Source organism: Camarhynchus parvulus, chromosome 1A (assembly GCF_901933205.1).
Source record: "Camarhynchus parvulus chromosome 1A, STF_HiC, whole genome shotgun sequence".
NCBI classification, from domain to species: Eukaryota; Metazoa; Chordata; class Aves; order Passeriformes; family Thraupidae; genus Camarhynchus; species Camarhynchus parvulus.
Genome location: NC_044586.1, coordinates 17,639,161 through 17,654,422, shown reverse-complemented (window position 1 = coordinate 17,654,422; position 15,262 = coordinate 17,639,161). Strand labels below are relative to the sequence as shown.

The window sequence follows — 15,262 nt, the reverse complement described above, 5'->3', positions numbered from 1 at the left end:
CCGCCGTCCCGACCAATGGGCGCCGGGCGGGGCCGCCTGTCATGGCCGCCCCCGCGCTGCGGCCCTGAGCGTCCCGAGTCCGCCGGAGCCGCCGAGGCCGCGCCCGCGCCGCCGCCGCCATGGGCACCGTGCACGCCCGGGTGAGCGCCGGGGCCCTGGGGGTCGGCCGGGGCGGGAGCCGCCAGGGGTAGGACCCGGGCAGCCGCCCCGGGGCTGCCCGAAGGTCGCAGGGCCCCGCGCTCCCCGCCGCGACCTTCGGGCCGGGCACGGCGCGGCCGCGGCCGGGAGTGGGGCTGGGGCTGCGATCGGGGGCCGTGTCCCGCCTCAGCCGCTCCGCGCTTCCGAGCCCGCCGGTTGTGGCACAGTCGGGCCCGGGCAGAGAGAAGGGGTCGGAGCCTTTGCCAGTGCCCGGAGGTGTCTTCCCTTCCCAGCTAATTTCTGGGGATTTTATAGACTCAGTGATACTGACGGCTTGGAAGCGACCTTTATGGTCGTGTAGTGACACGTCCCCGCTGCCATGGGCAGGGACACCTTCCACTCTCTCAGGCTGCTCCAAGCCCCATCCAACCTGGCCTGCCATGTAAGGAGCAGCCACAGCTGCTCTGGCCAGCCTGTGCCAGGGCCTCACCACCCTCACAAAGGAGATAAATGTCTTACTAATTTTCTCCCTATAGAATACCTGGGTCTTTTTCAGGTCTTTACTGAAGCTTTCCCAGAGCTGACCTACCCAGGGGGCGGGCTGGCAAGAACGAGGCTGGGGAGATGAAAACAGAATAAAAACGACCAAAACCAAACAAAACCCAAAACCAAGCAGCTGACAAAACACAGTGCAAAGAGAAGCGCCCTTGGTGAGACTTGGAGGCTGGAGCCTTGCATTGCTTGGAGAGGGCTGAGGGGCCTCGTGCCTGAAATCATTGTAAATATATGCACAAATCTCCAAATCCATCTATCAGTGCTTAAAGAAGAAATGCAGAGGTCTAAGTGGTCAGTTTTAAGGCTGAAGAACAGTTGCAGAGAGCTGCCTCCAATTAAGGCTCTAGAGTATGTGAATACTGTGACTAACGTAATTTTTGTTTCAAGATTTTTTGCTTGCATTCTCTGTTTTGTGTCCATCTGTGGTGTGAACAGCTAGACAATATTGTGTGGATACAAAGTGTTTCGCACTTGTCTGAAATTTGTGGCAGTAGTAGAAGCTTCTGTCTTCCTTTGAGGATTTTGATATGCAACAGCAATTTACTATTCAGGAAGGCAGCTATTCTGATAAGTCTTCTTTTAGGACTCTTTCAGGTATAATAAATAAAGCCATGCTGTGTTTCATTAAAGTGTTTGGCGCTGATGGTCAGAACCTGAGGTTCTCAAGCTGTATTTGAAAAGAATAAGGCTAAAAAGAAAAGAAATACTGAAATATAAAGGCAAATGAATACATGCAAAGCAAACTAACATTCTGAGAACACCCTTTTTATTTTATTGTTTGACATTCATAGTCTTCTGCCTCCTAAAACCCAAACTAGGTTTTTTTAAAGAATTTAGACTTCATCTTTTTGCACAAGAAGCCTGTCTTAAGACTATTTTTTGGAAGAATGCAGAGTATTTTTCAGAAGTCATTCAATGTGGAAGCTATTTAACTTTCATTAAAAATTTCAGCAAGCAGGTAGGTGTCATGTGTTCTGGTAAATTCCTTTTATTTTAGTTCTCTTTTGCTTTTTTTCCCTTAGGATTGGATGAGCTCACTGTTGAGAACCACAGGTTTTTCTCATTTACAAAAGGCACCAATCAAATGCTGTTTTCTCTTATGCTTTCAGAGTTTGGAGCCTCTTCCAATGGCTGGGCCAGACTTTGGTGCCTTGGGAGAGGAAGCTGAACTGGTTGAAGTTGAACCTGAGAGCAAGCAGGAAATTCTTGAAAACAAAGATGTAAGTACCTGAGCAACATCCTGAATTTTTTGGAGAGCGGTTTTTTTCAGCAATTGGCAGTAATAGAAAGTTGCAGTTATTTTGCTGTTGTATTATACATAATACACAGAGTTGTACAAATATTTCTGATAGAGTTATTATAATCTGCATAGTCTCTTTTACAAACTCTGGTATAGAATTGTTTAGGTTGGAAAAGACCTCTAAGATCACAGAGTCTTAACTGTTAACCCAGCACTGCCAAGTCCAGCACTAAACCATGTCCCAAGTGCCACATCCACATGGTTTTTAATCCCCCCAGGGGTGGTGACTGCCCTGGGCAGCCTGTTCCAATCCTTGACAGCTATTTGAAGCAGATTTCTTTTGACACTTACCCCTAACATTATAATTCACTGAAAAGATTGGAAAAATAAGGGAAATGCAATCACTGGACTCCATTTGTACTGGGTAGTGTCGAAGGTGTTGTGATTTTTACAGTAAAATTGTTTCAGGTGATTATGTATCAAAATAAAAGTATAAAACCTCATAATGGGAGTGATTTTCAGCTGCATTTCAAACTGCACTGCTTCTGTGGTAGTGATGATTTTAACAGAGTTTAAATATTTGTGGCTTGTACACTTGCTTGATTTTCTTCTTTTAATTCTTTGCTTATGTATAGAAAGAAGTAGCAAATAACTACAACTAACTACATAATTCTGTCTTATGTACTTATTACTTGTGTGATTTCTGCAGTTGCTTCTTTGTCCATAACAACATTTGTAACCAAAACCCCAGCAGCTGCAGTCTATCAGTGTTTCTTCTGCTACAACCAGTGTTAGCTTTGGTGTTAGAAATCTCTTTTCTTTCATTTTTGTGTTATGGGAGCAATGTCCCAGAATCTCAGAAAGGAGTCATTTCTGATGGTATAGGTTAGCAGGAATTAGCCCTAGGAATCATCAGGATTTCTCACAATAATTTTTGTGCATTGGTGACCTTGATCCTTGTTATTAGATGTAAATCCAGTACTTGTGTGTAAATATTTGTTGTGTTTAGGTGGTGGTTCAGCATGTGCACTTCGATGGACTTGGAAGGACCAGAGATGACATCATCATGTATGAAATCTGTGATGTTTTCAAGGCAAAAAATCTCATTGATGTAAGTGCTGCAGCAAATAACAGACTTGCTGTTTAGAAATTAATTAAAATTTTTTCTCTCTTTTTCCTGCTTTGGGCAACTCACTTCAGACATGGGGCAACTCTTTCAAGAACAGGGGCCCCCTATATAAGTTGTAACTACTGGAACCTATTTGAATAACTGTTTTAACTATTAAAGTAATTAGGAAGCAAACTAACAAAAGGTATGAAGGTATTGAGCCAGATGTTCTGGGTTTAAATTATTTCTACAGATGCAAGTGTTAAAGTGGTTGTGTTCTGTTTTGAAGATGCACATGTGTGTCTTTACATACAAAATCTGTCAATATTTTACAACTTAGCTGCATTTTAACTAATTTATCCTCATTATTTTTTGTTAACCTGAAAGACTTGAAGGGACTAGATTAACTTGAAAGCCCCTTCCATCCCAAATATCCTCTGATTCTGTGACTGAGCTACTTTTCTCATGCTGTAGGTGATGAGGAAATCACATGAAGCTCGGGAAAAGTTGCTTCGTCTTGGAATCTTTAGACAGGTGGATGTTCTGATTGATACCTGCCAAGGTGTGTATTCCCTCACTTATCCTCACCTTTATTCTCTTATATTCATACCTGTAATATATATTTCCCTGTGTAATAGGTTGGATATTTTTTGTGTGTGTAACTTACTTGTATACCTTTTTATATATTTTAGAAGAATAGGTGGGTGTGCTGTGGATACAAATGTATCTATATCAGTTACCCCTATGAAGGAAATCTATTTGCATGTGTTTGCATATATGTGTATGTCAATGAGTGAATTTCAGCACTTACAATGATTACAGTAAGGTTTCCTTAATCCACAGTTTCAAGGAACATGTGAGGGAAAGCTTGAAAATGTGTCCTGTACTTGTATTGCACATCACATTGACATGAAATTATTAAAGCCAGTAATCCTATGATTGGGTCAAATTCTGCACACACATCCAAACAGCCTTTTCTCAAGCCATTTACCTTTGTAGCATGGACTTTTATTATGCCTTAACTCAGTTTTCAAATAATTCAATTAACCTTCTGTCTGCAATTTTTAAAATGCACTTCATTTATTTCTTTAGGAGATGATGCCCTTCCAAATGGTTTAGATGTGACCTTTGAGGTAACCGAATTGAGAAGGTTAACTGGGAGCTATAACACCATGGTTGGCAACAATGAAGGCAGCATGGTATGGATTATTTCAAATTATTAGTAATGCCTTTTGATATTCCTCTTACCTTCAGGTGAATTTGGTGATCCAGTCTTGATCCAGCCTTACTAAGACTTTGTCAGGACTTTGTGCCAGGCTTTCATTCAGCAAAAGACTATTTTAAGCTGGGGGACAATGGTGTAGCTTCCAGCTCACGATGTTAGTTTTTTATTTCTTGAAACTTCTTGAATTATTTCTTGCTTCTATTTAAAATGATTTGTCTACTGGAGAGATTAGTAAGGAATTTGGTATTTTCTTTCTATGAGATATACTTGAAGTATTTTTCTTCTCAGTCAGAATGCTTTATATTTGACTTAGAAAAATTTCTTGTTTTTCTCTTTTAGCCTGGTATCAATTATTCTGGGCTGTAGCTTTTCATGAATTCTACGAACTTTGGAACTTGTTTTCATATGACTCAATTAAGGATGCATCAGATTAAAATCTTGTATGAACAATATTTGCCAATTGCCCCAGGAAGCACCAGCTGTAGTGCTGGTCTGTGAGTGTGCTTGTACCAGAAGTGCTGCTGTGATCAGGTTGTGCTCTCAGGTGCTTATCCTGCACCCTTTTTGCCTTCTCACTTGCACAGGGCAGCTGTGCCTGGGGCTGGTGGATAAGCCAGATCGAGGGGCTCATCCTTTTCCTCTTAGGGGTATTTTTAACCTGGATATGATCCCACATGACTCAGGTGATGGTGTTTTGCATGTGGAAGGAGAGCTGGAACTGGGTGAGTTGAGTGCTGCTTATGCAGCTCCACTGCCAGGAGCCAAGTCCACGGTGTTGTGGCCTGAAGGAAACCAGCAGGGAATCCTACCTGTTGCTTCCAGTGCTGCTCAGAACTGACTGAAAGCTGCTTGGGTTTCTCTTTTTGTGCTCAGCTTCCTCTTCTGTTTGATTTTAATTTATCACAGAGAAGTAAAACTTGTGAATGCTCTAAAAGCATGACTTGTATACACTGATATTGGCAACCCAGATAGTTTCCTTAAGAGTTGAATAGATTTATTTATTCTAATCCATTAAATTCAGCTGAAGCTTATACATGTAGTACTTCATACTAAAAGCATTTCTTTTTATGGCCTAATAACCATCATTACAAAGCTCAGGTTACTGGTTTGCTTCCAACAGCTGTCAGACAAAGGCAGTCAGGATTTCGGAGTTTTTTATATTCTTTTCCAATAGAACACACAACAATAGTACAGTGGTAGTGTCTGTGTTGGGAGGAAACCTGCTCCATCTTTTCTGTCAGAGGAGCAAGAGCTGCCTGAAGGATGCAAGGAATTTGTGTCAGAATAGGCAAAACTGTTTCAGTAGTTTCTGGAGAATTGTGGAATTGTATTGTGCCATCATCAGGTCCAGTTGCAAAAGGATCTTGCTCAAAACAAAACTACAGGGAAGTGGCTCCATAGTGATAATTTTTCCATGCTTTGGTTCTGATGAACCCTCCCTGACAGGGGTTTCTCTTGAGGATCAGGAGGAGAGCGTGCAGTTGCAGAGCAGCTGCTTGTTGTGCCAAAGATTTGTTCTCCAGGGCTTTGAGACAGGCTTGGAGATTTTGCTGGAAGTGATATCAGTACTGATATCTCAGTGAGAGTGCATGTTAAGTCAGCAGCTACTAAACAGCAGTAAAAGTTGGATGTTTGATTGTAATTTGCACTGTTGGCTTTTGCTGCCAGTGCAGAGAGAAAAATAACAGAAAAAAACCACATTCAGTTATGAGTATTTTAAAATATCTTAATTCCTAATTCTCATGATGTCCCTGTCTCCAGCATATGATTTAGATGCAAGGCAGCAGACAATATAAAACGTTATGGTGTGGGGAGGTTTTTGTTTGTTTGTCTAGTGTTTTGGGGTTTTTTTTATTTCTTTTCTGTAGGTGCTTGGGCTGAAGTTCCCAAATCTCCTTGGACGTGCAGAAAAGGTGACCTTCCAGTTCTCCTATGGAACAAAAGAAACTTCATATGGCCTGTCCTTCTTCAAACCACGGCCTGGAAACTTTGAAAAAAAGTAGGAGATGTGTTTTTGGCTACTTCTTTTTTTAGTGAAGGAATACAAAACAATTAAAAGATCTTTCCTTGGATAAGAATTACATTTATTCTTTCCTGGGGGTCTGGTAATGATGTAGCAGGGCTAGTTTCTTAAATTTTTGTAGTTATTCAGAGCTGTACCTTAAATAGTTTCCCTTTCAAACCTGCCAGTAATGTTGTGTTTCAGTTTTTCAGTTAATGTATACAAAGTAACTGGACAGTTCCCTTGGAGCTCTCTTCGAGAAACAGACAGAGGAATATCAACAGAATATAATGTGAGTGTAGCACAAGTGTAACACATGCTTCATTTACGTTTCAGTTGGGCTCTTGGAAATATGTTTTACTTTTTGAATAATTGAATCACACATGCACAGGGCTGACTTGTCTTTATTTTAAAGGGGTCAGTGATTTGAAAAGGACAGAGGTTGTGCATCTTGGATTTTTTTGTTACAATTCAGTCTCATTTTGGCCATATAAAAATGCCAGTATGTTTTTCTTCAATTTTTTTTTAAATTATCATTTCAGAGAGGCAGCTGATTGCGTAATTTACTGTATCAGCCCAATTCAAGATATTTTTCATTTGGAATGGATTAATTAGTGTGCATCCAACTGTCTTGGCTGGAGCAGAATTAGCATAACTCTGAAATGGAAAAGGATTTCTCTCTGTTTCAAGAAGTTTGGGAAGAAAGCCATAGACTGAAATATAAAAAATATTTATTTTAATTTTGTAACAATTGTTTTAATGACTTTCTCAATCTTTTATTGTAGTTTCCCATCTGGAAGACCAATCACACAGTGAAGTGGGAAGTTGTGTGGAGAGAGCTTGGCTGCCTTGCTAGAACAGCATCCTTTTCTGTTCGAGAGGAAAGTGGGCACTCTCTAAAATCTTCTCTCTCTGTAAGGCTTTTTCATAATAATATTTTAAAAACACATAACTTTGAGTCATCTCATACTTAGGAGTGATACCAAAGGAGCTTTTTGTCTTTGGAGGGAATGTGTTTTCCTTCAAACATCTTTTGCTGTGTCTGGTCATTGCCATGGAGTAATCCAGGAGGCCCAAAGGGAGAACAAGGAATGAAGAGAATTATAGTTGACTGTTAGGCTTTGGCTTGTTCTCCCTCTGTCTCACCTGCCATCTCTTTTTGCAGAATTGCTTTGTTTTGTAGCGGACAGGAAGAGTAAATTTCCTCATCCTAAGCCTTTTGTAAACATTCTCCCCGATGCCAGCTTCTGGTCGCTTGCCATCTTTCACTTACTGCTTACAAACTGTAGGAGATAAGCTTTTTGGAGATTGGTGGGTTGCAGTTGGGCTGCTGCTCTGTTTTGGGTGTGTGCCATGTCAGAAAATACAAATGTATGCATTTCATGTGGCCTGTAAATGTCAAACAAAGCCAGTCTATAGGGACATTGTTCCCCAATCCATGTAGCTATACTAATCTTAGCTGGAGCTGTGCTTGTCTTCCACTGTTTGCGCAGTTTTGGAAGGAAAATAATAGTGTCACTCTGAGGCATTCAACAGATATGAGAACCTAACCCCAATTTTTTTTCTTCTTTTCAGCATGCCATGGTAATTGATTCCCGGAACTCCTCAATCTTGCCAAAACGAGGTGCTTTGCTGAAAATTAATCAGGTAGCTTTAAATCACTTGTGCTATTATCGGGGTTTATCTGTGTGTTCAAATAAGTCTTAATTTATCTAATTGATGTTAATGTTCAAAAGTCTAAAGTTAGAAATTAATCTAAAATTGACTAGGGCACAATGCAGACTGGTAATTACCTTTTCTGTTTACCCAGTGTGCCTTTTAAAATCATGAAACTTTTTTTATGGTGGAAAATTTTCATTTGTATGCCATTAGTCAAAGAGCACAGCCTCTCCATCAGAATTAAATTATTTATTAGCTGAGAGACAATATCCCTGACAGTATTTGCACTACACTTTCAGTGGGTATTAATTAGCCCTTCTTTTTTTTTTTTAACACTGTCATGCACAGATTGCCAGGCTGCAGTCCTGTTGCTACTTACATAATTTCTAAGTCTGAGAGTTAAAAATGAAAGACTGGGTAAAAATAACTCTCCAAGGCATATGCATGTAACATTTTGGCTGAGAAAATGCTTTTCCCTCTTGTTACAGTCAGAGCCTTTCTAAAAGTTGGCTTTTCTGCTGTGTGGGTAATACTTCAGAAGCATTAATTTCTCTAGTGCTTTAGAGGCAGATTTGAAATGCCACTGGAACTAAACGTAAGCAGCAGTGGACTGTTGTGAGTGAGAAAAGTGGTTGTAATTCAGGGTTTAGGTACTGTGTAATTTGTTAGATTTTGCCTCTTACACTGAAGTTCAGTCGCTTCATGAGAGCTGAAAATAACAAATTGTGTCATGCCCTTCTTCACCAGATGAAATCTTCTCAGATCTAGGAAAATACAGTCTTGATTTTGGATGCTGCATTTTCCAGCTCCATTCTATCTTGCCTTCATTTACAAAATGGCTTGGAAAGCAATAGTTTGGTTTAATATTTGGAACAGAGAAAAAATGCAGCTTGTTATTGTGAGGCTCAGAAGTTCATGCATGGCTCAGTCCAAAAATCACCTGCCTCACCCTGCCAGTGTTTCTGTATTTCTTGTAAAGAAAAATACTGCCTGTGCTGATACAGACATGCTAAACTTTTAGAGGAAAGAAACATATATCTGTTGCAACTGCCATAAATTTATGTCTTTGCAGGAGCTGGCTGGCTATACAGGTGGAGATGTGAGCTTTCTGAAAGAGGATTTTGAATTTCAGTTGAATAAGCAACTTCTCTGGGATTCGGTAAACTTTTTAAAGATATTTTAGTAATTGACCTGAGGTTTTTCTGGAGCTATTAAACCTATGTGTTATGATTATTTTCCACTATGGATTAGGAAAAAGATTGGGAAAATGGCTGGAGTAGATAACTTGATTCTGTTTTCTGGAAAATGGACTGTCTGTATTTTTAACTTTATGTTCCTGCTGTGCACAATCACTTGAAAAGTGGGAATTTTGGAGAGAACTTGTTTCACAGTTAACCATAAGAATGTTTTTCTTTCCAGAAGTGATGTTGGTCATGTCTCTTCTTTGTGGTCTTCCTTAGAAAGGATTTTTCAAAAACCTTGGAAGTTTTTGAAAAACTTAAAAGTTTTAAACCTTCATGAATATTCTGTATAATCTTGGTTTGATTTCCTTTTTAATTGAAATGTTGAATATATAACTGTTCATCTTGGTATCATAGCATGTAATTGTTTCTTGTGTATAAGATTATTGGGAAAAAACTGGAATTGATTTCAACAGCATTGATTTAGTATTAGGTGGAAATAGGATTTTGAATTGAAATACTGAAAAACTGTAATAAGAATTTCAACGTATCCCAGGAATATTTCTAACTGAATTTAGAAAGAAGTTTTTTATCACATGGAGATAGTGCAGTAAATTCTTCTCAGAGCTGAATGGGGAATTAAACAGCAACTTCCATCATGAAGATTTAAAAGTCAGGGATTACAATAATTTCTATCTCAAAGGTATTGACAAGAGATGTCACTGTCTATCAGTGACACCTAGCACACAGGCAGCAAGCAAATAATTATATCTATTTATTTCAGTGACTTGAATTGCAAGAATTACTTTTTATAGATAAAGAATAACTCTGTAGTTTACTTGATGTCAGAATAGTGAGTCACAGAAGGTGGCTTCATGTAATTATAAGGGTAATTTACAGACAAGTTATAATTGTACATTTTTGGCAGCTTCTTGTTGGACTCAGTCTCCTGTGGGTTTCAAATTGCCAGGAATAATTGATGGCAGCAGTGTTGTCTTAATTCAGGACATGAAAATTCTCAAGACAAGAGGTTGACAATGAGGTTCTCAAGACAATGAGGTTAAGTGCTCCCTTAAGCTGTTGTGGAAGTAGCATTTGGTTCAATTGTGCTATATTGACATTTTCAAGGCACAGCACTGCATAAAAGAAAGAGGGCAGCAGCCATCAAGAATTTCCTGAAAATCCTGTTGCAAATCTGATATACAGGGTGTGATGTCTGCAGGATGTGAGCAGCTCTAATTCTGGGAGACTGATGGGAGCTCTGCCTGAGGAATAAGTACTAATAAACAACTTGTTTTTCTCTCCAAAGGTTGTTTCAGCATCATTCTGGGGTGGAATGCTGGTACCTATTGGAGACAAGCCATCCAGTATAGCTGACAGGCAAGTTTTTTAAATGTTTGGGGTTTTTTTCCCAGTCAGCAGAGGTATGCTGCACAAGAGAAGAACAGTAGTAGTTCTGAGGAGAATAAAATGTTTACAGTTAGCTGTAATTGCATATTCATACTCAAGCCATTTTCATATTGGGCTGGTAAAAATTTATAAATTGCTGTGTAGTAGCTCTGCCTGCCCATATTTCTGGTTGCAAAATGGTATTTACCACCTGCAAAATTCTGTAACAGGCATAGGTTTATTCAGACACAAAACCATATTTTGACTCTGTTCACTCTGTAGCAAATTTTGCCTTCTAATGCTGGTGTTTAAAGATCACATTACTAAAGCTGTTGCAAAGTCACCTTTAAGTGAAACATTAAAGTAAATTTATCTGTATTCACTAGGTTTTACCTTGGTGGACCAACAAGTGTGCGTGGATTCAGTATGTACAGCATTGGACCCCAGAGTGAAGGTCTGACACTTTTAAGTCCCCCTCCTCTGACAATACTGTAAATATTAGTGTGTCACAGAGAATCCTTAAACTTTGAATAGCCTGAAAATAATTACACTCATTCTCTACTTTTGAGAAGTGTTATGGCTTTGATACGGTGTTTACAGATCAGTTCACAATGGGATAAACCAGGTAGTTCTTAGTTAAGCTGTGATTAATTACTAATTTTATCAACCATGTGTGTGTTCAAACTTGCACACTTCCAGTGTGTCATTTTAATTAGTAAGCAACCTTCAAGCTGGAAAAGTTCCCAAAACATGGTTATAGCAACAGTTTGTTTGATACAGCCTATGTTCAGGTGGCTTAGGGGGAAAGATAATCTTCTCAGCAGAGGTGTTTGGAGGGTCAGGAGCTTCCTTAGTTCTGTTCCTTACTCTGCTGTTATCAGTGGATTCAATATCCAGTCTATTTTGAAATTAATAGTTCAGTTGTATCAATTGCCCATTTTTATTATCAAGGGAAGTATTACAAAGGTGGCCAGGACGTAATTCTGATGAATTGTCATGCCTCAGGCTGTTCTGGTGAGGGAAGGAAGAAAAATGTACTTCCCTTGGAAGGTTTAAAGAAATGTGGAAGTTCTAATTTTTCAAACTAATAGTGCTGAGTTTGGAGTGAGTTGGAAGCAAATGGGAAGAGTTGTAAAGGGTAGAAGTGGAATATAAACTTATGGAATGTAAAACAACTTATGGGTGTGTTTTTGTGCCTTTAACAAGTGATTCCTTTAATATGTTCCACAGTAAATTAAAATTAAAATGTTTATTCCAACATTTTGCCCAAGCAGGTGATTATTTGGGAGGAGAAGCCTACTGGGCTGGAGGGTTGCATCTCTACACCCCTCTCCCTTTCCGGCCTGGCCGTGGAGGGTTTGGAGACCTTTTCCGAACACATTTCTTCCTTAATGCTGGAAATCTCTGCAATCTCAACTATGGTAAGACTCAACAGAATAAAAACCCCCTCTTCTCTTCATATAAGAGCAAAAAGGAGAATTCTGCGTGTGTTCACTCAGAGGCACTTTGTTTACTGCATATATTTTGGTGTTTGTCAAAAACCTGCTGCTTTTAACTTATATATTTGACAGATTGCCAGTAGTTTCTTTAGCTCTCTCCATAATTTCCACCACAACTTGTAGGAAAGAGAGCCAGGAGGGTAATGGCAGTGTCTGTGAACAGGTGATGTTTGCAGTCCAGTGTGTAACTAACACTTGCTATCTTACACCATTCTGAAGGGAGAATGAAAGATGATGTTTTAGTGGAGTTCTGGTGTTTACTGGGATGAACTAAAGAAAAAGTGGTGGCATTGGATGAGGGTGTGGTAGCTGATGGAACTCTTTCCCCTCCCATCCCTAACTCTATTCAGGATACATTTCAGTGTATTAATGCATAACTTTTCAATATGATTTCAGTCAGTTTTAGAATATAGTGATATTTGATGTCTGCCTCACTTGATGTAAGAAAGGTGACATCCATATGGGAGGGAGATAATTCAATCAACTTAAAACTAGTAGAGACCCACTAAATCATAGAATAGGGTCCCAGAATGGTTTGGGTTGAAAGGTACCTTAAAGCTCATCTTGTTCTCCCACCTGCCACGGGCAGGGACACCTTCCACTATCCCAGGTTCCTGCAAGCCACATCCAGCCAGGTCTTGCACAGTTCTGGGGATGGAGCAGCCACAGCTTCTCTGGGCAACCTGTGCAGAGCCTCAGCACCCTCACAGGGAACAATTTCTGTCTCATATCCAATCTAACCCTCCTCTCTGTTAGTGTGACGCCATTCCCCCTTGTTCTGTCACTCCAGGCTCTTGTCACTTGGTCTCTCTCCATTTTTCCTGTGGGGTCCCTTCAGGTACTGGAAGAGAGCAGTAAAGACATTGAAGTCTTTAATATTCATTTCCTCCTTCTTGCTAGTAGGTGCCCTATATGCCCTATAATGGGACACAGAGAGCAGCCAACAATCCAACTGAAATCACAGTATTTTTATTCTAGTTCTGCTCTCTTGCTGTGCTGCTCATCCGTTGGTGTTTGACTGCAGGTGACGGTCCCAGGGCACACTTGCAGAGGCTGGCAGAGTGCATCCGCTGGTCCTACGGCTTGGGAATAGTGCTGCGCCTGGGAAACATCGCCAGGCTCGAGCTCAACTACTGCTTCCCCATGGGAGTACAGCCTGGAGACAGGTTGGTTTGGTACACCAGCTTCTGCAGAGGTTGCTGCACTCCAGTCTGCTTTCTCAGAGAGAGTTGTGGCATGTGGGTTTGTTTAGTCCATCCCAACAGAGACATCTTGGTGCTGCTTTCCCAGCCCGCTTTATTTACCTTGGTTGCACAGTTGGGTTAAGACTTTGCTTCCCAAGTGCCACAGTTCATTTATCTTGAGAGCAGCTGTTGATATGTGCAAATAGCTGTGCAGCAGCTTCATTTTTGGTGGGGAAGTGATCACTCAAACAGCTTGTGGGGTGTTCTTAAGCCTTCTAAACCCAAATGATTGGATAAATACCTCATTTGCTGTCTTTAATAAATACCTAGTTTAATGTCTTTGCTTGAAAAATGAAAACAAGTTTATCTATAAAGAGGAAAGAAGAACAAATTCATTTGTTAGCAACCAATTATCCTGCATCAAGCAAATATTATAATGTTGTCATCTTACTGCAAAAGTTCCATACTGTTGTCTCCTATCACAAAAGTTTCATACCATCTTTGTGTTTTCTTGTGGGTAGCTCCTCTGAGCACTGGCTCTTTCTTCTTCACAAAGTAGCTAACTGACTCCAGTTCCCTTCTCAGCCACCCACTCCACTATTTTATAGCACTATTCTTCTCATTGGTTACAGCTGTGGCCTGTTAAAGTCAGGACTGTTCCTAATCTTTGATAGTTAGCCCACCTGCAACTCCTTAGGGGTAAGATTACTTTGTACTCTGTAGGGGGATAGAATATAAGCAAATAAAGTTAGTATAGAAAGTAATCTTACCCCTTAAAGACTTGCAGCTGGGTTAATTATTAAAGATTAGGAGCAGGCCTGATTTTAACAGGCCACACCTGTAGCCAGTAATAAGAAGAGTGTTATAAAATAGTGGATTGGTTGGCTGAGGGGGAGCTGGAGTCAGTTGGCTACTGTGAGAAGAAGAGTCAGTGCCTAGAGGAGCTGCCTATGAGAAACATCAAGGAGGTACAAAACTAGCAATATGGAACCTTTGCAATATAATGACAATAGAGCTCTTGCAATATATGACAACACTACTCTGTCTTTATTTTCTTATATTCTATCCCCCTACATTATAATATGCAATAAAAAGCTTCAGGAGGCCTGTTTTGTTTGTGAATATTGTGTGAGATAGCTGGTCTTTCATACAGGAGGATTGTTTCTGTGGGCAATGTGAATGTATAATAGCAATTTCAAAATTATAGGCTTTATTTGGAAATGTAAATGCTCTGTACGGATGACAGATTGTCAAAGCATTTATTTTAAAAAACCACTGTCAACTAAAACCTTTGGAATTTGGGGATAGGGAGAATTGATTTTCATTTCATTAGTAATTTATGTATCACTTACATTGTTTATTGTTTGTTTCTTTTCAGGATATGTGATGGTGTTCAGTTTGGAGCAGGAATAAGATTTCTATAATACAGAAATACTTTACATCACGGAATGAAATTGTGCTTTGGAGATGAAATCAAGACTATAACATAATTCAAAATGGTCCTTTTTCCTTGAAATGCAGATACATAGCTGAGTGATTTACCTCTTGGACTCCACAAGAAACTACATTAAATAATTATGCTCTAAAGGTTCATTGTACCTCTGATTCTTATCAAAGATGGGAGAGTGTTTGTAGGAGTCTGTCTTACAGCTTTTAGTTGTTGGTTTTTACTTGAAGTATTAGAGTTGTGTCAGGTATTGGTTCTTGGATATGGTTCATATAATTAGAGTTTTATTGGTCTGCACAGCCTTCCCTCCTCCAACCACAAGTCTTTGAAAAAGCTGTTACAAGTCAAAAATTATACCATTTTAATGGTTCTAAATGAATCAAAATGTTCTGATTTGAATATATTTCAGTTGTAAATCACCTCTGTTTAAATTTCTAAAATTTGAATTGCATACTGTAAAAATTCAAGTCATCTGTCTAGCATAGTAAATACTAAAATTATGATTTTGAAAGGCTCAGGGCTCTGAACTTTGAGTGTTGTAATGCTTTCAGCAAAGCTGTTGATTTATGTCTTGCAAAAGCAGCTTTTTGTAGCAGTTGCAAAAAGTGACTCTAGACATACAAACGTGTGGAACT

General features: G+C 39.8%; 1 protein-coding gene across 1 annotated transcript; it reads left to right on the top strand.

The window, feature by feature from the left end:
* Positions 1–16: 16 nt before the first annotated feature.
* SAMM50 (SAMM50 sorting and assembly machinery component) lies at positions 17–15,262 on the top strand. Its single transcript, XM_030959445.1, has 15 exons — positions 17–140; positions 1,803–1,913; positions 2,943–3,044; positions 3,516–3,603; positions 4,134–4,240; positions 6,135–6,265; positions 6,473–6,560; positions 7,054–7,182; positions 7,844–7,915; positions 9,000–9,086; positions 10,418–10,488; positions 10,884–10,951; positions 11,772–11,918; positions 13,021–13,162; positions 14,559–15,262. The coding sequence occupies exons 1-15, from the start codon at positions 120–122 to the stop codon at positions 14,602–14,604; spliced, it is 1,410 nt and encodes a 469-aa protein (XP_030815305.1). The 5' UTR covers positions 17–119; the 3' UTR covers positions 14,605–15,262.